This window comes from Corvus cornix, chromosome 3 (genome assembly GCF_000738735.6).
Source record: "Corvus cornix cornix isolate S_Up_H32 chromosome 3, ASM73873v5, whole genome shotgun sequence".
NCBI classification, from domain to species: domain Eukaryota; kingdom Metazoa; phylum Chordata; class Aves; order Passeriformes; family Corvidae; genus Corvus; species Corvus cornix.
In genome coordinates, this window is record NC_047056.1 from 83,560,982 (window position 1) to 83,579,190 (window position 18,209).

Below are 18,209 nucleotides of genomic sequence, written 5' to 3' on the forward strand. Positions count from 1 at the left end.
TTGAATTCATCTCCACACCCCAGCAGGTTCCCAAAACAGCGGAGTATACTGGGCAAGAGTCTCCTTTATTCTTTCCACTGAACATGAGCCACTGTCTATCCAGGAATGCAAATTTCACTCTCAGAGCAAAAACAGACTGGATCCCAAGTTGATGTAGGAACCTGACAGCCCTGCATCATTTTTCTCTGTGCTATCAGTGGATAGAGGAATGCCTCAGGCTTCCTTTGCAAATCTAGAGAGGCCTCTGTCTCACTATTAAACAGACTGAATTGTTCACTTCCTTAGGGACATACCTCAAATTTTAGTAAAGGGTTGACCAAGTTAACTGTTTACATTGGGTGGAAACATTTTCATTGACTATATTTGCAGTAAACTTAGAAGAGCTCCTTTATTAACATTGAGATGTGGAGAGATCAAGTTTGTTTCAAATTCATAAAGTAAGCTTAGCTTTTTATCCTAACATAAAACTTGAGCAAAAGAAAAGTCTTTTAGGGCACTGCCTAGAGCTTCAGTTAAAACACATCCTAGAGAGAGCAGTGAATGAAATACAGTAGAATCCAAAAGATTCAGATAATCATCAGAAATTTGACAAAATCATCAGAAAACTGACAAAATCATCAGAAAAACAGAATTCAGTCTCAGGTATAGACTGACTTGTCCTTTCAGTGCTCCCTGCCCTGTATCCCTCTTGAGGGGTCTGATTCTTATTTGGACTTTCTGCATTGCTAAATTTTTAATAAGAAGAAAAACATTCTCAATATTGGTTAAAGTGCCAAATAATTTAAAAGAATATTTGCCTCTGTCTTAGGAATAGGCTTATATACAACCAGACAAAGCTTAAAATGAGTGTTGGACTTAAAAGGTCACAGAAGCATTCCTGTAAGAAATTTTGCTCTAAGCAACTGAATTAAAACATTGCTTTAAAAATTCTGTGACAGATTTTTTCTCAGGATAAATATGAATAAAGGAGCATCCTACCACTCAACTGAATGACTTTTTATTCAGCTCTTCAGCTGGGAGGAAACCAAATTAAAAATTATTTACCATTTTGACATGTATAACTTTATGTCTCAAGTGTAAATTCTTTGAAGATTCAGATGGATCTGAAAATCCTATCAGGGTGCTCTTCAGAAAACATTACTCTTCATATTAAAACTGTCTCTTAAATTTTCTTGGTTAGATAAACTGTTACTAAGAGCATCATAGAGATGTCAGTCCTTACAGGGTGATCAAAGGGAAAGAACAAAATACAAATTTCTTTTTGCATGGCATCAAAAGTCTAATTCATCATATTTCCTCATGGAACATCTACCATGTATTTCAGTAATCAGCATATCTGAAGTTTTATGGGGCAATAAAAGTACTTGAATTTAGCCAGGACTCTGTGTACATAGTGGTAGATATTTTAAAAGACTCTCTGACTAATAGTACGAAAGGATTTCAGAATATTCATTGTAGCATATAAAACAAATGGTCTCCTCTTACCTCATTGAAGGATAAAATGAAATCATTGAACACAGACAATTATGAAGAAAAGGGTTGCAATTTTGGAACTGAAAGGTAACATTCAAATTTCAAAGCTCAGTATAGAAATCTACATGAAAAGAGATGTCATGCTGGCTGTGAAACTAAAATAAATATGGTTGGACCAGGATGAAAAGTTACACAGGTCAGTGAAGTGAATACTTCACTGTGTAATGAGTAGCTGAAATAACTTGTCTGACTGAGGCTGGAAATATGACAGGTCTTAACTTCTGGAGAAATAAACTTATCAACAGTAATGACAAAAAAGCTAAGGAAGCATAAAAAAGTGTTTAGTATTTCAGTTAGTTTTTCCATGAGCCATGGTGTCTGAGAAACAAAATAGTTTGGTGTGTGTTTTTCATTGCCAACAACCCAGAAAGGCTGAGCACTTAAGTATTTTCCTGTATCAGGAATCCCTATGGGGCTTACTTGATGTCTTCACCGTATGAATTCTCACCAAACCTATTCAGTCAGTGGTGCCATAGTTGCTCATCATATCAGGAACTAGGCTTGAGATTGCCTTTCAAACTGGGATAGTTGCTAGTTCATGGAATTGATATGTAGCCTAAGAGGAATCAGTTTGGGTGTAGAGAACATTTCAGCACTAATAGGAAAGTGAGAAAAGAGGAGCTGGATACAGGACCTTCTCCAACTATCTTATAGTCAAGTTGCAGGAAATGAAAAATCCAAACTCTCAGATGTTTATGGAATTTTACTGAACAACTAAATGGTCTCCTGTGATTAAGAATGTAGGCAAACATTCTTCCTGCTTTCAGTAATGATTTAATTTGTTCTGCATGTAGTAGGAGAATCCACATGGGCAGTTACTCTAAGACAAGAGTATCCTTCAGACGAGAGGAAAAAACCTGAGGAAGTTTTAGACCCCTCTAACCTGATCTACACAGACATGTCTGCCCAGGCATTCATTGAAGGCCCTTCAGTTATGTTTGTTATCTCCAAAGTATTTTGGAGCAGTTACAATTTGCCCCCTCTTCCTCTTCTTTGCTCTGCATGGTAATTTTTCAGTTTGAAGTCACTTGCTTGTTTCAGGATTTGCAGGAAAATTAATCCACAGAAACGCAGAAATCATTCTGTGTACTTGATATCATTTACCATCTGGGTAATCTCAGTTTCTCCTTGTGTTTTTCTTTTTGCTAAGCATACGCTTGCCCTTATTGTTTCTCTGCATAAAACAGAGATGGCAAATATTCCCCCAAGTAACTGTAGATAATCTCTTTTATAAACTGTTTGCATAGCTCTCTGGTCCAGCCCAAAGATAAACACATGCCAGAGGATCAACATTTTACGAACTGTTCATAGACAACAAAGTGTAGAGAGTTTAGCAAATGAGTAATCAGAAAATGACTCATTTCTGAGAGCGCTGTTCCATTACCAGGTAATGGTTATTCAGAGAGAATGGATTTATTTCTCTTTTTTGGTGTTTTTGGAGCAGGAAAAGGGAAACAACGTATTTGCCCCTTTCTTGAAGGAGTGTGCTTTCCTTCTTCAGTAATCCAGATTTTAGGAAACTTACAGCATTCTCATCTTTTATATGACCTCTTTCAGTCACTGGCTGATTTTGTCTACAGTTATAAAGTACCATCCAGAGGTGAAAATTCTGGAGCTTTATATTTCATACTGCTTTAAATATAACTGCATGTGCAAAATATGTGCTGTAGAAAACTCTCCACTTTTATTCTCTCACTTTCAAAAGTGCATGGCGATCCATCACTGGGCAGCTTTGGTTGGAGCACTTCTATAAAGGTGCCATGGAAAAATTTTCCTCAGACATACTTTTTTGGCTATGATTCTCCTCAGCTCACACAAAGTTGTTGAAACTGCTGAAGTAAATTAAATCAGTGCAGGCTGCCATTTGCCTTGCAGTGGAACAGGGCTTGTGACAGCTGGGGAAACTAAACAAATTTACACTAATTGTTATATTTGATGTTATGTAATAACAGTTTGAAGAACAAGCAAGAAACACCCATGGAATGTCTTAGGGAAAAGTCTTTCTCTCATCTCCAAACACGCCAAACAAACCATTTGGCTTTCGATATTTCTTGGGATCATATGATCTTTATCCAAGACATCATACACCAGAAATAAAGTACAGTGAGAAACACGGAGAGGGCGGTGAGTCTAAATGCAGCAGACAGCGAGCAGTTTGTGAGAGCTACTGTTTTTCTAATCTGTTTTTTAATAAGAGAAGTGGTTTTAAGTCTGGCAAGAGTTTGATTTTCTGCCCAAATGCATGCTGTCAGATGAAAAGAACATACTGTACATTAGCTGCTAAACAGATTAACTTTCATAATTTGCAGTTGTTTTAAAGAATAACAAATTCATTGCTAGATTAAGCAATCTATACAGAAATGCTTAATCCTAATAAATGTCCAAAAAGCTTGAAAGCAGAAGATCTGGTTTATGTGTCCTTTTGCTGGCAGCTATATGGTTTTCAGAAAAGTTTTAAGAATATTTGAGTAACTGTAATCAGGGAAGTCATTACACTTTTAAATACGAATTTCAGAGAAATTTAGAAAAAAGGGTGGTTTATTTTTACTTTTTTTTAGAAAAAATATTCAGTGATCAGATTTCCATCTTGCTTGCAGCGAGAAATTTCCAAGTATTTCCATTTATTTCAGTGAAGATCCTAGGCTAGACACACTGTTGGTAAAAAAGGACAAAGTTATTTTGACATATATGAGGTTGCTGGTCTCCATTAGCAGAGGTGTCAGCCCATTTTGTTTCTTATCTTTGTGCTTTATAGAATAAGCAAAAAGAGGCATATTGTATTACATTCAGGAGATAAATCTGAGAGATAATTATGTCATTGTGTCTTCTGCTTTAGGAAGAGAATCTTTGTTTCGGTGATACAGGGCCCAAACCTTCCATCCTGTTTGAGGAGTAGCTATTTGTGTTGCGAGAATTAAGCTGTACTAAAGCAATATATGAAAAAAAAGTTGTCATGACTGTGTCATTTTCAGTTTGAAGTGATTTTCTGATGTATATGTTTCTTATAGTTTAGGTTTGGGGATTTTGGAGGTGGGCTCTTTTTTGGTCAGAAAATGGATAGCAGTACTTTGGTAAATAAATGATTCCTTTTCGCTGTTTCTGTAGTAACATAAGAATGCTTTAGAAATGAATGACCTCCTACAGGCAGAATAATACAAATTCAAACGACATTTTCTTACAATGAGGTTTTTAGCATATCACAGCGACTTTACGTAATGGTCAGACTGCGTAGTGCTGCTTCCATCCTGACAGAAACAAGGACTCAGTGTCCTCAGGAGATTTAATGCTGTATCATGCGTTTTTAAAATTATACATTCCAAGATTTTTGAGTGTGACATTTGAAACTGACTTGGTAATCTGTGGAAAATTATCTTAGTTTTATCTAGGAAATGAAATATGTATCAGAAAAAAGACCCAAGAGGGAAGGTTGAGTGAATAATAAGAAGATATTTCTACACAGTGTTAACTGAATAACTTGGAAAACACAGATGGAATATTAAAGGGACTGAATGTGAACACCTATTGGCATTATCCTAGATCAGGGACTCAGGCGTTCTCTGGCCAAAGTCCCCCTGTTTTAGGTTAGAAGTCTCCTGGTTGGCATCTTCTTGCCTTTCTGCAGAAGAGAAGAAATCTGCTCTAATGGGGACATGTGAGGATGCCTCTGCGTAGTAAGTCTTTGGCTATCCCCCGTACCATGCCCACATCCCCTCTCTACTTGCCTGAGGGCTGGTTTCTAACCACTTTATGGCTTGGAGGGAGGGATATCGGCCCACCCAAGTGACTGCTTCCTCCAATGCTGAGGAGAGTTTGACCATTAGAGTAACACTGAAGTGATTCTGCTGTCATCTCATCTGATGCATACACTTGGATCCTTGGCTGTATCCTGCTGACACAATGGGATACTCCTGATTTTTGCCTATTGTAAACAAGGCAGGACTCAGGCCAGAACATTTTGGTATATGCCACTGCAAGTGAAGGCTTATTTAGTTGATTCTGACATTTTAGGATGCTGGCTTACAGAAATCCTATGTTTAACTTAAATGAAACATGGCTTTGCACAAAATTTACCACTGCAGATTGATTTTGAAACCTGGCTTTAAAAAATACATACAGAAAGCTGTTTAAACTTTGGGCCCAAATTGCATGTAAAAATCCCACAGAGATGAGCTGGAATTGTGTAAATGTCTCTGAGGGGAAAGGCCATTTGAATAAGGACATTTGATTTTTATGAATGTCAACATTTTAATTTTAGCTGATTCAGTCTTGTGTTCAATAACAACAGTGATTGCTGGAGAGCTATGGAAAGTAAGCCAAGTGGACAGAGGGAAACTGCTTTAATATCATATTGTGTCTCTGGCACACTACAGTGGAAAAACTTAATATGGAAACTGGACATTTCAGAAGTCCAGAAGAGGGTATAAAAGCACCTGACTGAAAGTCATGAAGTGAATTTTTGAGAGTGTGTCTGCTCTAAGCGATAGAGATGTACAAGGGACTGTAGGGAGTGAAAAGTTCTCTGAGCTAAAAACTGTCAAAGTGGATCTGACAGCCTGACGCTGGTGACTTGCTTGCTCTCCCAGGCAGGGGTTTGACCTGTCCATGCAAGCACTTTGTTTTCCTGCGTATGCACTCACTATGGCTTACAGCTGTGCTTACACCAGCTGGTTTGGTGCTCCAGAGCATCATAGGACCTCATGACTGTTACGGAATAATTTTAAAAATCCAACTCCATCCTTGTTTGCCGATGTATGAAGTGATGAACATACATTAGATTCCATTTCAAGTCAAGAAAAAGCTGGAGTCTTTTGATACCTACTTGCAACCCAGCCAGCCAGCACTTTTCCTTCTTATGATGTGCATTGTCTTCATGCTCCTTATCCATCCTGTTTAAACAAGCAGACAAAAAGTGGATGCTCAATAAGCATTTCTGAACACATTGACCAAAGGAGAAAAATGAGTGTTCAGATGTTACAGTTGTAGATTTTTGTGTGTATATGAAATGTAAGCAAGTTACCCAGGTATTTTGTTTTAATCCAAGGGAAGAATATTTCATAGGTCTCATTGTATATTTGCTAGTGACCACATTTATACCAGTGTTATTGTGGAGCATAAATGTGTTTCTTGACTCTGAGTGTAGCAGCTTTGATAATATTTCATGGAGTCTTAATAGTTTAAGACATACAGTTGGGCTGCATCTTAAACATAGCTGTTCCCCAAATAATAAATAAAAAAACCCCCACTTGTGGGAGATCAAGTGAAGCAGAAAAAAGCTGTGAGTGAACTTCCACCTCACATGTGAGGTGCAAATCAAGTTAGTGTGTTATGTTAAAGAAATGTTCTCAGTTGCAGTGTAACATATAAAAAGTCTAATTTCCCTTAGTAGGTAAGTTGTCTTGTCAGCAGTTTCCAACTATTTGAAGTAAAAATTTTCCATCTAGTTCTAGTGGTTTGGTAAAAATCCCAGTTCCTTTTCCCTCTTTTACCTTGCCTTATAAAAAAGACATTTAGTTCCAAAGAATATTTCTTTCAGAACTAAAACATTACAGTAAATGCTGTTCATTATAGTCCATTCCAAACAAATTATTTTCCTCTGTTATTTAATGACCTCAATAATGACTTAATCAATAAGGGTTTTAAATAAGAAGTTATTTTAGCAGTATTTCCAACATATATCATTAGCTGTAGTATCCAAGGGTAGACTTGCAAAAAATTGTGCTGTGGTAGCAGATACTTTAATACTGAAATCATGTTGTGGCAGAGCCATGATTTAAAGTAGCCAAAATAAAGTGACTTGTATATTTATATTACATTAAAATATGGAAAGAAAGGGGTTTTTTGTGAGACATCTGTGCATTCTATCAAGTTAGGTTTTCCATATTTTTTCCATTTGGATTGCTTTAGTATTTTTTTTATTGTATGAAAAAGCCAAGATTTGAGAGTAGGAGCTTAAGAGCAGACAGAAAAATTGGTGTAATTTACTTTTGAAGGCAAATCTTTTCTTCAGGCTTCCAGGAAAATTGTTATTTGGAGTTAAGATTCTGCCCTGGCTTTCATTTAATGCAGTCACTGAATTTGGTGAGACTTCGTGAAGCATGAGCTGAATCAGGCCTTTTCACTATAACTTTTTCAGTATATGCAATCACTGTTGTGAAATGATAAGTGAACTTTACCAAACCCTCTGTATCTTAACCTTTTTTTTTTGAAGAGAAGGTGCCATAAATTGTGGTAATTTACTTTGTAAGGCTAAAAATCAGTTTGAAGGGTACAACTGTAAGAACTGATGCAGAGTTAGGATGGAAAAAGAACTGTCTCCAGAAAAGCCTGATGGAATGGCCCTAAGACTGAATTAAAATCAGAAACCCCCCACAACACGTGTTCTGTTAGCTATATTTGAGAGTCATCTTCATGAATGTTGTGGTACCCTCTGATTCTGTACTCTGCGTAGCTGGTGAATCTTTGATAGCTTGATGTTAATTTCTATTCATCATTAAGCCAAGTGGGATTAGTTGACTCACTTTTAATGAAGTTGCACTGGCAATGAGATGTTTCTAAACCAAAACTTTCTACAGATAATCTTGTCTGCTCCAGTGGGATTGTGTTTGGAAATGTTGCAGATTTTGGTGGAAGTAAAAGACGAATGAATATGAAAAGTAAAAACTCAGCATATCACTCTGAGCAACTTGTTGCTCAGCCTGAAACTGCTTCAGCCTTCTGAATGTAGTGAGGTCTGTTCTTGCAATGAGACTAAGTAGTGGAAATTGGATAAGTATTGAATTCCTCTGTGTTCAAAGAATTTTGGTACTGGTCCTGGGGCTGCTATGGATTAGTATAGGGATATATTTTTATCAGTGAGGGTAAAACTTAACTGTGATGCCATGAGGCCACCCCAAGTGTTTAAGTCCTCTTGCTAAGCAGGAGTTTCTCAGGAATATCCTGTACAGTGAGAAATCCCACAGAGAATACACACCAAAGAATTGAGTGCTCCTTTGTCTCTGTGGATCTGGTTTCATAGAGCCCTTTTGCAGATTTTGCTATGGTGAGGCTGTTGCACTAAACCCACCAGTTAGTGCTCCTTTCCTGCCATCAAAAGCAAGCCATTGCAACAGGAAAATTGAACATATGTTATAAATGTACATTAAATGTTAAACAGAGGCATTCCTTTCACTGCACCGCTTTAGACCAATGAGTTTCACTTTTAAGCAGAGGAATTACTCTGGTGTGTTAGGTGAGACTCACATATCTGGCTGACAACTGGATTTCACAGACTAATGAGCTGCTTCCTTTGTTCCATGCTGGCTGAAACAAACTACAGGGAGGAAGGAGGTACAGATTTTATGAATAGAAAGATGGAGAGTGTTTTCTACAGTAAGCGTGGCATGATGTAAACACACTGCAAATTAGTTGTGAACATAAAATTAAATAGCTGATCTGGTAAGTGGGACTCTGGAAGATACTAGTACTAATAAATAAGAAAATAAAGTTGTCAGAGAAAGGACTCTGACTGATTAGAGGACTGGGAAATCACCAATCATATGAAGTTTAATAAAGGAAAGTGCCAGATTCTGCATCTGGGATGGGGCAGCCCTGGATGTATGTACAGAGCAGGGAACGAGATGCTGGAAAGCAGTGCCATGGAAAGGCACCCACTGAGGGTCCTGGTTTATGGAAATTTGAATATGAGAGGGAAGAAAGGGGCAGACACTGATCTCTTTTCTGTGGTAACCAGTGACAGGACCAAGGAAGTGGCCTGAAGTTGTGTCAGGGGAGGTTTAGGTTGGATATCAGGAAAAGGTTCTTCATCCAGAGGGTGTTTGGGCACTGGAACAGGTTCCCCAGGGAAGTGGTCACAGCACCAGCCTGACAGAGTTCAAGAAGTGTTTGGACAATGCTCTCAGGCACATACCGTGACTCCTGGGAATGGTGCTGTGCAGGGCTGGGAGTTGGACTTGGTGATCCTTTTGGGTCTCTTCCAACTCAGCAGATTCTGTGATTCTGTAATTCCGTAAAAGTCTCCATTATTTAACCCTAGAAAAAAAGTTACACACATAACAATGAAGATGAATGAATGAAATAAAATCTTTTTTTTTGAGAATTAAAACTTACCTAAGTGAGCTGCACCACATTTAAATGCTGGTTTCAATCCAACTCTTTGAATACTGCCATTTTTATTTTGCATATTCTAAAGCATGACTGCTAAGTATCTTACATGGTAAGGATAGGATCATGTACAGTCTAAAGTTAGCTTTAAGCATTCTGTTGAAACATTCATCTATTTTCTCTTGGAACTACAATTGTATGTTATTGAAAATAATATTGATGGGAAAAGTTTGGTTTAGCTCTTAAGATTATGTGACTTTCACATTTGTACTTTCCTAACTTTTTCCATTTGTATTTAAGAGACAATTTGCTGTTTTCTTTCTTGCAGAACGCGGTTCACCACGTAATTTGGTTACTACAGATATAACTGACACTACAGTTGGGTTATCATGGACACCAGCTCCAGGAACAGTTAACCATTATAGGATAATATGGAAATCACTTTATGATGATACCATGGGAGAGAAGAGAGTCCCTGGAAATACAGTGGATGCTGTGATAGAAGGCTTGGAGCCTGAGACTAAATACAGGGTTTCAGTATATGCAGCCTACAGCAGTGGAGAAGGAGACCCAGTAGAAGGAGAGGCTTTCACTGATGGTAAGTGTAGTACATTACCACCATTTGTAACATTCTGCTATTGATGAAATTATAATTTTTTTTAAAGAAAATGGACCTTTACTATCCTCAACTTTCTTTTTGTTTTGTTTCTTTTTTTTTTTTTTTGTGAAAAGTTTTCCCAAACCAAAATGCCACCTCAGCTCAGTCAGTTCTGGCATTTTGCTGGACCATTAAAAAATCCACAAAATCTCATCTATGTCATAAAGGTTTGGATTCAGCAAGAATTACTTCCAAGTTAAGATATGATTTTGTCTGCATATTACTCTGAAGTTAGCCTTTCATAGGTTTGGTGTGACTGCTGAAAATCAGGTGGAGGAAATATGGATAGAGCAAGGAGGAAAAATGGGGTAAATTCCCACAGAATCAATGAGTTTCCTTTCCAAGCTATTGCCCTTCCAGTCATCACAGTCCTCAAACTGAGGCTCACTGTGTGATTTTGATGTTTGTTATTTACCCTTCTGGGGCTCTTCTTTTTCTTATTTGCCAAACATTATTATTTGTATTTGTCAAAGCAGGCTCAAGACTCTCCTGAAATGTAGGCAAAGTGAAAAAACACAGAGATCAGGGATGGCTTGTTGCTTTATAGCAAGAACTGGAAAGTAAAGGAGTTAGAATGAATGAAGGGATGCTCTGGATCAGGCTTGACATTTCTGTTGTTTGCCTAAAGGGGCCATGTGAAGAAAAAACCTGAGGGAGAGCTTTGGGGAAGCATCATGTGTGTTTACATGTTCTTGTGCTCTGTCCTAAGCATCTGTTTTGACTACTGTTGGAGACAGGATGCTGAACTATGTTAACCTTTGTCCTTGACCCAGTGCAGTTGTTCTTAAGGTTTTGTAAGAGTAGTGATTGCTGCTGTTAGTAAGAGCTGACTCCCCAGAGTCAAAGCAGACTGCCATCCCACGGTTTCCTTCTTTGGTCAAGCACAGCACTAGCTGTCCTAGCTTTTCCAGGTTAAGTAGGCAGTGTAGCCATGTCACTTGTGCTGACTCTCTGTGTGCTGACTGAGGTAACTTGCTATAAGGCCTATCAACAGCCCCAGACCTGAGATTAATATTGTATCTTTATGGTACACACACAATTAAAAATTGTCAGTTCCTAAGAACTACAACGCCTACCTTACTGTGCGATGAAGTACTGACCGCTTCCACCATGCCAAGAAGGTTCAGCTTTGCCAAAACCTAGATGGCTTATTTTGGCTGACAGCCAACATTGCATATCTGTCAGTTCACTTGGGATTATTTATACCATTTGTACAGTCTGGAAAATATCTCTTAGAAGCTGAATGCTGCAATTTGTCGAGAAAATGCTTTATTAGTTCATGGGCTTATTTCAGCACATACACTGTGTTGTGATGAGTGATTTTCCAAGTGTTCGGAAAGTCACTCATCTCTATTTGCAGGATAGTTTGTATGGAGTTCAACAGCCAGCTGTTTGGGTATTCACCAGTACCTTATCAGACCTGTAAAGTCAAAACTTAGAAAATCTGAGCACTATAGGACATTGTGTTCATGAAAATAAATGACTTCATCACTTTCATTTGAGAGTGCTGAATCCAATATTTAGTGGATTACTGAAAAGTGTGACTAAATAAAACTTCCAATTATGCTGTGTCATCATGTGATTTATACTTCCCCCTTTTTTGTCTCAGTAGTGAAAAGCACACTGCTGTTTCTTTAGTCCAATACAGTTAAAAATAATTAACAATGGCCTGTGAGATTCCCCTGTGTCTTCCCCACAATCAAAACCTGCAATTTTAAAGAAGGCAATTTTATGTTTTACTACAGCAGAACTACTTTTGTAGTCATGCATTTGAATATATCGGATATGATAAACTAAAAATGTATCCATGTTTTTACACCGAAAAGTGTCACCAAATGCCAGGACTGTGACAGTAGACAATGAGACAGAAAATACAATGAGAGTTACATGGCAGCCTTCACCCGGGAAAGTCTTGTCTTATCGTGTGAACTACCGGCCACGCAGTGGAGGAAGACAAATGTTTGGAAGAGTAAATGCTCCTGCTACAAGCATAGTGTTAAAGCGACTTAAGCCCCGAACTACATATGACATAACTGTTGTTCCAATTTATGATTTTGGACATGGGAAATCAAGAAAAGGAGAAGGAACAACAGGTATGTACCACAAGGTTGTATGGGATTTCATAATGCAAGTTTTGTTCTTAAAATTAATAGTCATGAAACATAGAACAGCATGGTGGAGTCTGCCAAGATCATGAATTGACAGGAAAATTGAAGAAAATTTTAAAGGTTGAGAAGAGAGTTTGATTTGTTTGAGATTTCACTGTGGCATAGCCTGAGCACAGCTTTTTGCTGTTGATATTAAAAGGTGTAAATATGGTGTAAAATCTGTTTGAAAATACTAGACTTGTTTTGAAATGCTGTCATCAGAAGTTCAAAAAAGGTGTTTTGTGAGGAAGACAGACTACTTAATCAAGTGTTGTCAGCTGTTTCATAGTTTGCCTTTTGCTTGTGGGTATTGATTAAATAGCTACCCAGCATCCCGTTATTTAGGTTTGTCTTCTCTGGTCACCATATTTTCTGTGGAAAACCCAAGGTACTAAAAAGGAGGAGTAGATGATTTTGAAGATTCATCTGTGGAAGTCTGACTTCATGGTCTTTTGGACAGGCTGTCTTCTCTCTCAGAAACTGAAACTCTAAAACATTTCTTAAATCTCAGTGAAGGCAGTTTTGTGGTAAAAGCAAAATTCATTTTCTACTCTACCTTTAGTATGAATGTGATACTGGTCTTACATTTTGTGAGGAAATGTTCTCTAGACATTCAGATCAACCAGATTTAGTGTCAGTTTTCTGTTCAATACATGGAAAGTTATTAACAAGAAAAAATCTTTTTCAAGATGTTTCTGCCTATGTGACACTAGTGCCATTCATTGAGGTATTCTTTAAATAGTTCATGCCATTTCTGTTCTCTGAATATATGTTATATTGAATAATGACAGGAAGTAAGATAAAGATATCCCAACAGTGGAGATACCAGCACCTCAGTTACTGAAGAAAGATTTCTTCTTTACCTAAAATGTGGTTGATATAAAGGAGTCGTGAAAACTTGACCAGCTCTTGAGCAATACCTAGTTTTTTAATGCTGAAAATTATACTGAGGTAAACTTTAGATCATCCAGCTGCTTTTGATTTTTGAACTCTCCATCTTGATACAGATATGTCTTTCTGCTTTCAATCTAAATAACAGTGGTGGTAAACACTCTTTGGAAGCAAATGGAGCCTGAGTCATCTTTTTAGTTGAAGCTGTCATGATAACTCAGGGAGTATGATGAGAGATGAGACAGAGAATCTGTACTTTTCCTTGTGACTAGGACTGTATCTACTGTTTCTCAGCAGAATTCACAATTTGAGGACATTTATGATCTTTCAGCTATAATTAGACAATTGCACAGGCACAGGAACAAGGCAAACTCTTTTTTTCCTCCATCTTTCATGCCAAAGCTATAGTGCTAACTTTCTGTTTAATTCCTATTCTTTTGCAACTTTGAGATTACACTGCTGCAGTATTTTCCACAACTGCACTTTAGAGTTGCACAAAAGTTGCACAAAATGCAGAAGCTAGCAGCAGCTTGTTAACCACTCTGTCTGTGAGCACTGCCCTGCAGTGGGCAGCTGTTAGTCTTCTGAAGAAGTTGCTCTTGACCTAAAAACCTTAAGCTGTTTGGCTGGGACTCCTCTGAAGAATTGTTTTTTGACACACTGCCACACCTGTGGTTGGTGAAGTTGCTTTAGCTGCCAGGCAATTTATCCCTCAGTTCATTGACTGCAGAGGGAGCCTCAACAATAGACTTAGCGCACGTACCTGTTGGTTAGATAGCTAAAATCGAGTGACAGGAATCTCACCTTTCATCTCTTAATACTTGTCTTTGTGCCTAAAGAAAGAAACAAAGAGTTTAGGACTGTCAATAATACTGGATTTGCATATATATTTTTACATAAAAGCATACTTGCCGATTTTTTCCATGTGCAGACCTGATCTAAACTCTTTTGTTTCCCACCCTTTCAGCTTCTCCCTTTAAGCCACCTCGAAATCTGAGAACTTCTGATTCAACTATGTCAAGTTTCCGAGTAACATGGGAGCCAGCCCCAGGGAGAGTGAAGGGCTACAAAGTAACTTTCCACCCTACTGAAGATGATGGGAGTCTTGGAGAATTAATAGTGGGGCCATACGACAGCACAGTGGTACTGGAGGAGCTTAGGTATGGATATTCCCTCATGTTGGTTTTTGTTCTGTTTTGTTTTTCTTCCTTTAAATAACTTTAGCCTAGGATTTTGTTTAATCTTGATCTGCTATTGAAATGCCTGGCAAAATCTACTGTAAGCAAGAAAGTAGTTTTGTCAATAAGCCATGAAGGTCTTGTTATGCCATCTCTGAAAGGCACCTGGCAGGTAGGTCTCCTGCTAAGATTATCCATTTACATCACTTGTGGTGTTCTCCCAGCAACTGAAGGAGGCAAAGATATAGGCTGGAGCTGTATTCTGTATTTCACATATGAGAAAGATAATATAATAGGGGAGGATATTTGGGATTTCTATAGTTTCCTCTTAAAAGTTTCTTGTCTCATGTTTCTCAAAAGATGCTTAGTTTAGTTCTTAATTCATTTTCTCGGAGGCTTGGATTTTTAAAGCAGGCTTCACACCATGTCAAAATCTGTTAGACAAGTATACTAAATATAACTAAAATTGAATCATTAAGTCAAAGAATCATACAGTCACAGAATGGTTTGGGTTGAAAGGGACCTTAAAGATCATCTAGTTCCAACCTCATTGACATGGGCACCTTCCACCAGATCAGGCTGCTGAAAGCCCCATCCAACCTGGCCTTGATGTCCTGGGATGGGATACCCACAACTTCTCTGGGCAACTTGTTCAAGGGTCCTACCACCATCACAGTAAAAAGCTTCTTCCTAATATCTGATCTAAATCTACTCTCAGTTTAAAGCCATTACTCTTTGTCCTATCACTACATGCCCTTGTCAGAAGTGCCTCTCCAGCTTTTTTATAGGCTCCCTTTAGGTGCTGGAAGGCTACCATAAGGTCACCCCAGACCCTTCTCTTCTCCAGGCTGAACAACCCCAACTCTCAGCCTGTCTTCACAGGATAGGTGCTCCATCCCTCTTACCATCTTTTTGATTTTCCTCTGGACTCGTTACAAGAGGTCCAAGCCCTTCCTACATTGGTAGCTCCAGAGCTGGATGCTATACTTCAGGTGGGGTCTCATATGGGCAGAATAGAGGGTGAGAATCACCTCCCTTGACCTGCTGGTTGCTTCTTGTGATGCAGCCCAGGCATCACTCCCAGTCCCTGCATTTGCCTTCTGCGACCTTCCAGCAGTGTGGCTGGAGCACTTTTCAGTGAAGACTGAGGCAAAAATATAATTTAGTACCTTAGCCTTCTCCATATCCTGGGCAAACAGGTCTCCTGTTTTCTTCTGGAGGGGGCCCATTTTTTCCCTAATCTTCCTTTTCTCATTGATGTACCATAGAAACTTTTATTGTTGCCTTTGATGTCCCTGGCCTGATTTAATTCTACCAGGGCTTTAGCTATCATAACCTGATCTCTGGCTGCCTGGACAATTTCTCTTCCCAGAATTAAATAACTTGAATGAGGAAGGCTATAAATTTAAGTATAGAGTGTAAAATCAGCTTTTAAATTGTTGAACTTCAGTGCCTTGTGGAAGACATTGGCTTCATATTTTGGGCTTCATATTTTAGCACCTTCTTTTCCATGAGGTATTTTTTTTCTGTCACAATTTAATAAGTGAAGTGTTTAGCATTTAACTAGTCAAATGACTTTAATTAAAGTATACCTCCTTAACTATTTCAGGGCAGGAACTACCTATAAGGTAAATGTTTTTGGGATGTTTGAAGGAGGAGAGAGCAACCCTCTGGTTGGACAGGAGATGACCACCCTTTCAGATACTACTTCGGAGCCATTTTTATCTAGAGGTAAACGTGCCTGAATCAAAGAAAAGGCAGTCTTGTATTTTGGATTACAGAGACCAAAAGTTTACTACATTTCCTTTTTGTTTTTCCAATGCACATACATACTTGTTTACAGGATTCATTGTATTTCCTTCCCTGATGACATAAATCCTGGTCTCAAATGACCAAAAAGCATGGCTCAGTTCGCAATTCTGGCCCTCTGCACCCTTCAGATGATCTTAAAAAGATGATAATGCAGGCAACCTGTGTTTTCCTGATTATTCAAAGCCATCTGCATTGCATTTTCAAGCTGTCCACAGCTGTGTTAAATCACATAAGGTCAAATTCTTGAACAGAGATCATGGCTGATCTACAGGGGTGTTCACAGGAGTAGAACAAGGAATTTTAAGCAGACTGTTGGCCCTTTGCTTGTCCTTATATGGTGGCTTTTCCTTTAAAGACTAAGATGATATAATGAACAAAGATCTGATAGTTGGGAATGTCCTAGTGTTAATGTATATTATTTAAGTGTATATTCAATATATTCACTGTTTAGTCTTTTGGTTTGTTACTGTAGTAGGAGGAGACTTTTTCAGAAAGGCAATTGCAGAGTGCTCTCTGGTATCTCTTTGGGAGTTTCTCACTGTGTAGCTAAATCTTTCTTTCAAGGTTTCTGTGAATGTTATGATATTATCTCCCTTTGGTGTGGTTAATAGGCCTCTGCATGATAATAGTTGTGCTCACCATACTTTCAGTTACACCACCTGAAGAAAATTTCAGGGCTCAGCCCTTCATGGAAAGTATAAAAAACAGGGCTGCTGCTGAATAGCCAAGTATACACAAATAAGTAAAGCCTGTTCTCCTCTGCCATTTCAATGCTTGCATAACCATCAGAGAGAATTTGGTGAGGAGAAAGAACCTAACTGCAAAGTCCTTTTAGAGTCAAAGAAAGAAAAAAGGTTTCTGACAGCTGACTATATTGTTTCTGTTTAGCCAACAATGGGCTGTGTAAAAAATACTCATCTTGTATATACTTTATTGAAACATTTTTAGAAACTTCTTAATTAATTGGTGTCCTCCTCTGTCTAATACTAGAGGGTAAAACTGAAAAAAAGTCCTAAAATAGGCCATCAGTGATATTAGACTAAAGCTTTAATGGGGCTGGCAACAAAAAATTGCACCAAGAGTGGTTTGTTATTTTTCATCATAGTAGGTCTCATTTCTGTCTTCAATGTTATATTCTTTAAGCTAATTAGTCTTACTAATGCATGGATTTGAGTCATGGTTAATGTGAAAAATGAATTTATATCTTGGATTGTAAATGTAATAGTAAATTATTTATTAATAGGGGGGAAAAATCACCCTAGATCTGGCACATTTACGAATTTTCCATGTGGGGAACTATAGTATGTTGGAAGAAATATAAAAGTCAAAATAGATTAACTTTTATATTGTACATAAAGCTAACTTTAACATCCATATTAAAGTTATGCATGCAATTTTTTGAACTAACATGGTTTGACTTAAACCCTACTCCCAACTGATTTTATTGTCCTGACTAAAGACTAGATCTATATTTTCTGTGCAGAAGAGGATCATGCTTTTAACCCCCAGGTACATGGAATAGTTATATTCATGAGTCTACAGTGTTGGATCAATTCTGTGGAACATATATGAAATCACAATATCTTTCAACTGTGATGAGTGTGGCTGATTTTTCTCAATGGGATTTCTTCCATATAAAGACCAGAAGCTCTGATGGCAGGAAGCCAGAAAATTTGCAGCTGGTAACAAAACCTACAGGAAAAAAGAGAGAAAGGATTTTGGTTTATTTTGTTTGCACATGGCTGTGGATAAAATTATTGTGTCTTTCTGTTTTGTATAAATATTTTGTGATTTTCCTTGTGATGAAAACAGTATGATGCGTATTTTATTCTGTAATTTGTAAACTGAAGATATCTGAAATAACTTCCTATTTTTTAGAAGATCGCAGCT

General features: G+C 38.0%; 1 protein-coding gene across 6 annotated transcripts in view; it reads left to right on the forward strand.

Moving 5' to 3' along the window:
* Positions 1–18,209, forward strand: part of COL12A1 (collagen type XII alpha 1 chain) — a 101,254-nt gene that overhangs the window by 23,811 nt on the left and 59,234 nt on the right. For 5 of the 6 annotated variants that reach the window (XM_039568520.1, XM_039568522.1, XM_039568524.1 and 2 more), the window contains exons 14-17: positions 9,962–10,231; positions 12,118–12,384; positions 14,297–14,489; positions 16,117–16,238. The exons of the other annotated variant lie outside the window; for it this stretch is intronic. In XM_039568520.1, the coding sequence (XP_039424454.1) occupies positions 9,962–10,231; positions 12,118–12,384; positions 14,297–14,489; positions 16,117–16,238 (852 nt within the window). The remainder of the gene's footprint in view (positions 1–9,961; positions 10,232–12,117; positions 12,385–14,296; positions 14,490–16,116; positions 16,239–18,209) is intronic. 6 annotated transcript variants of the gene reach the window in all.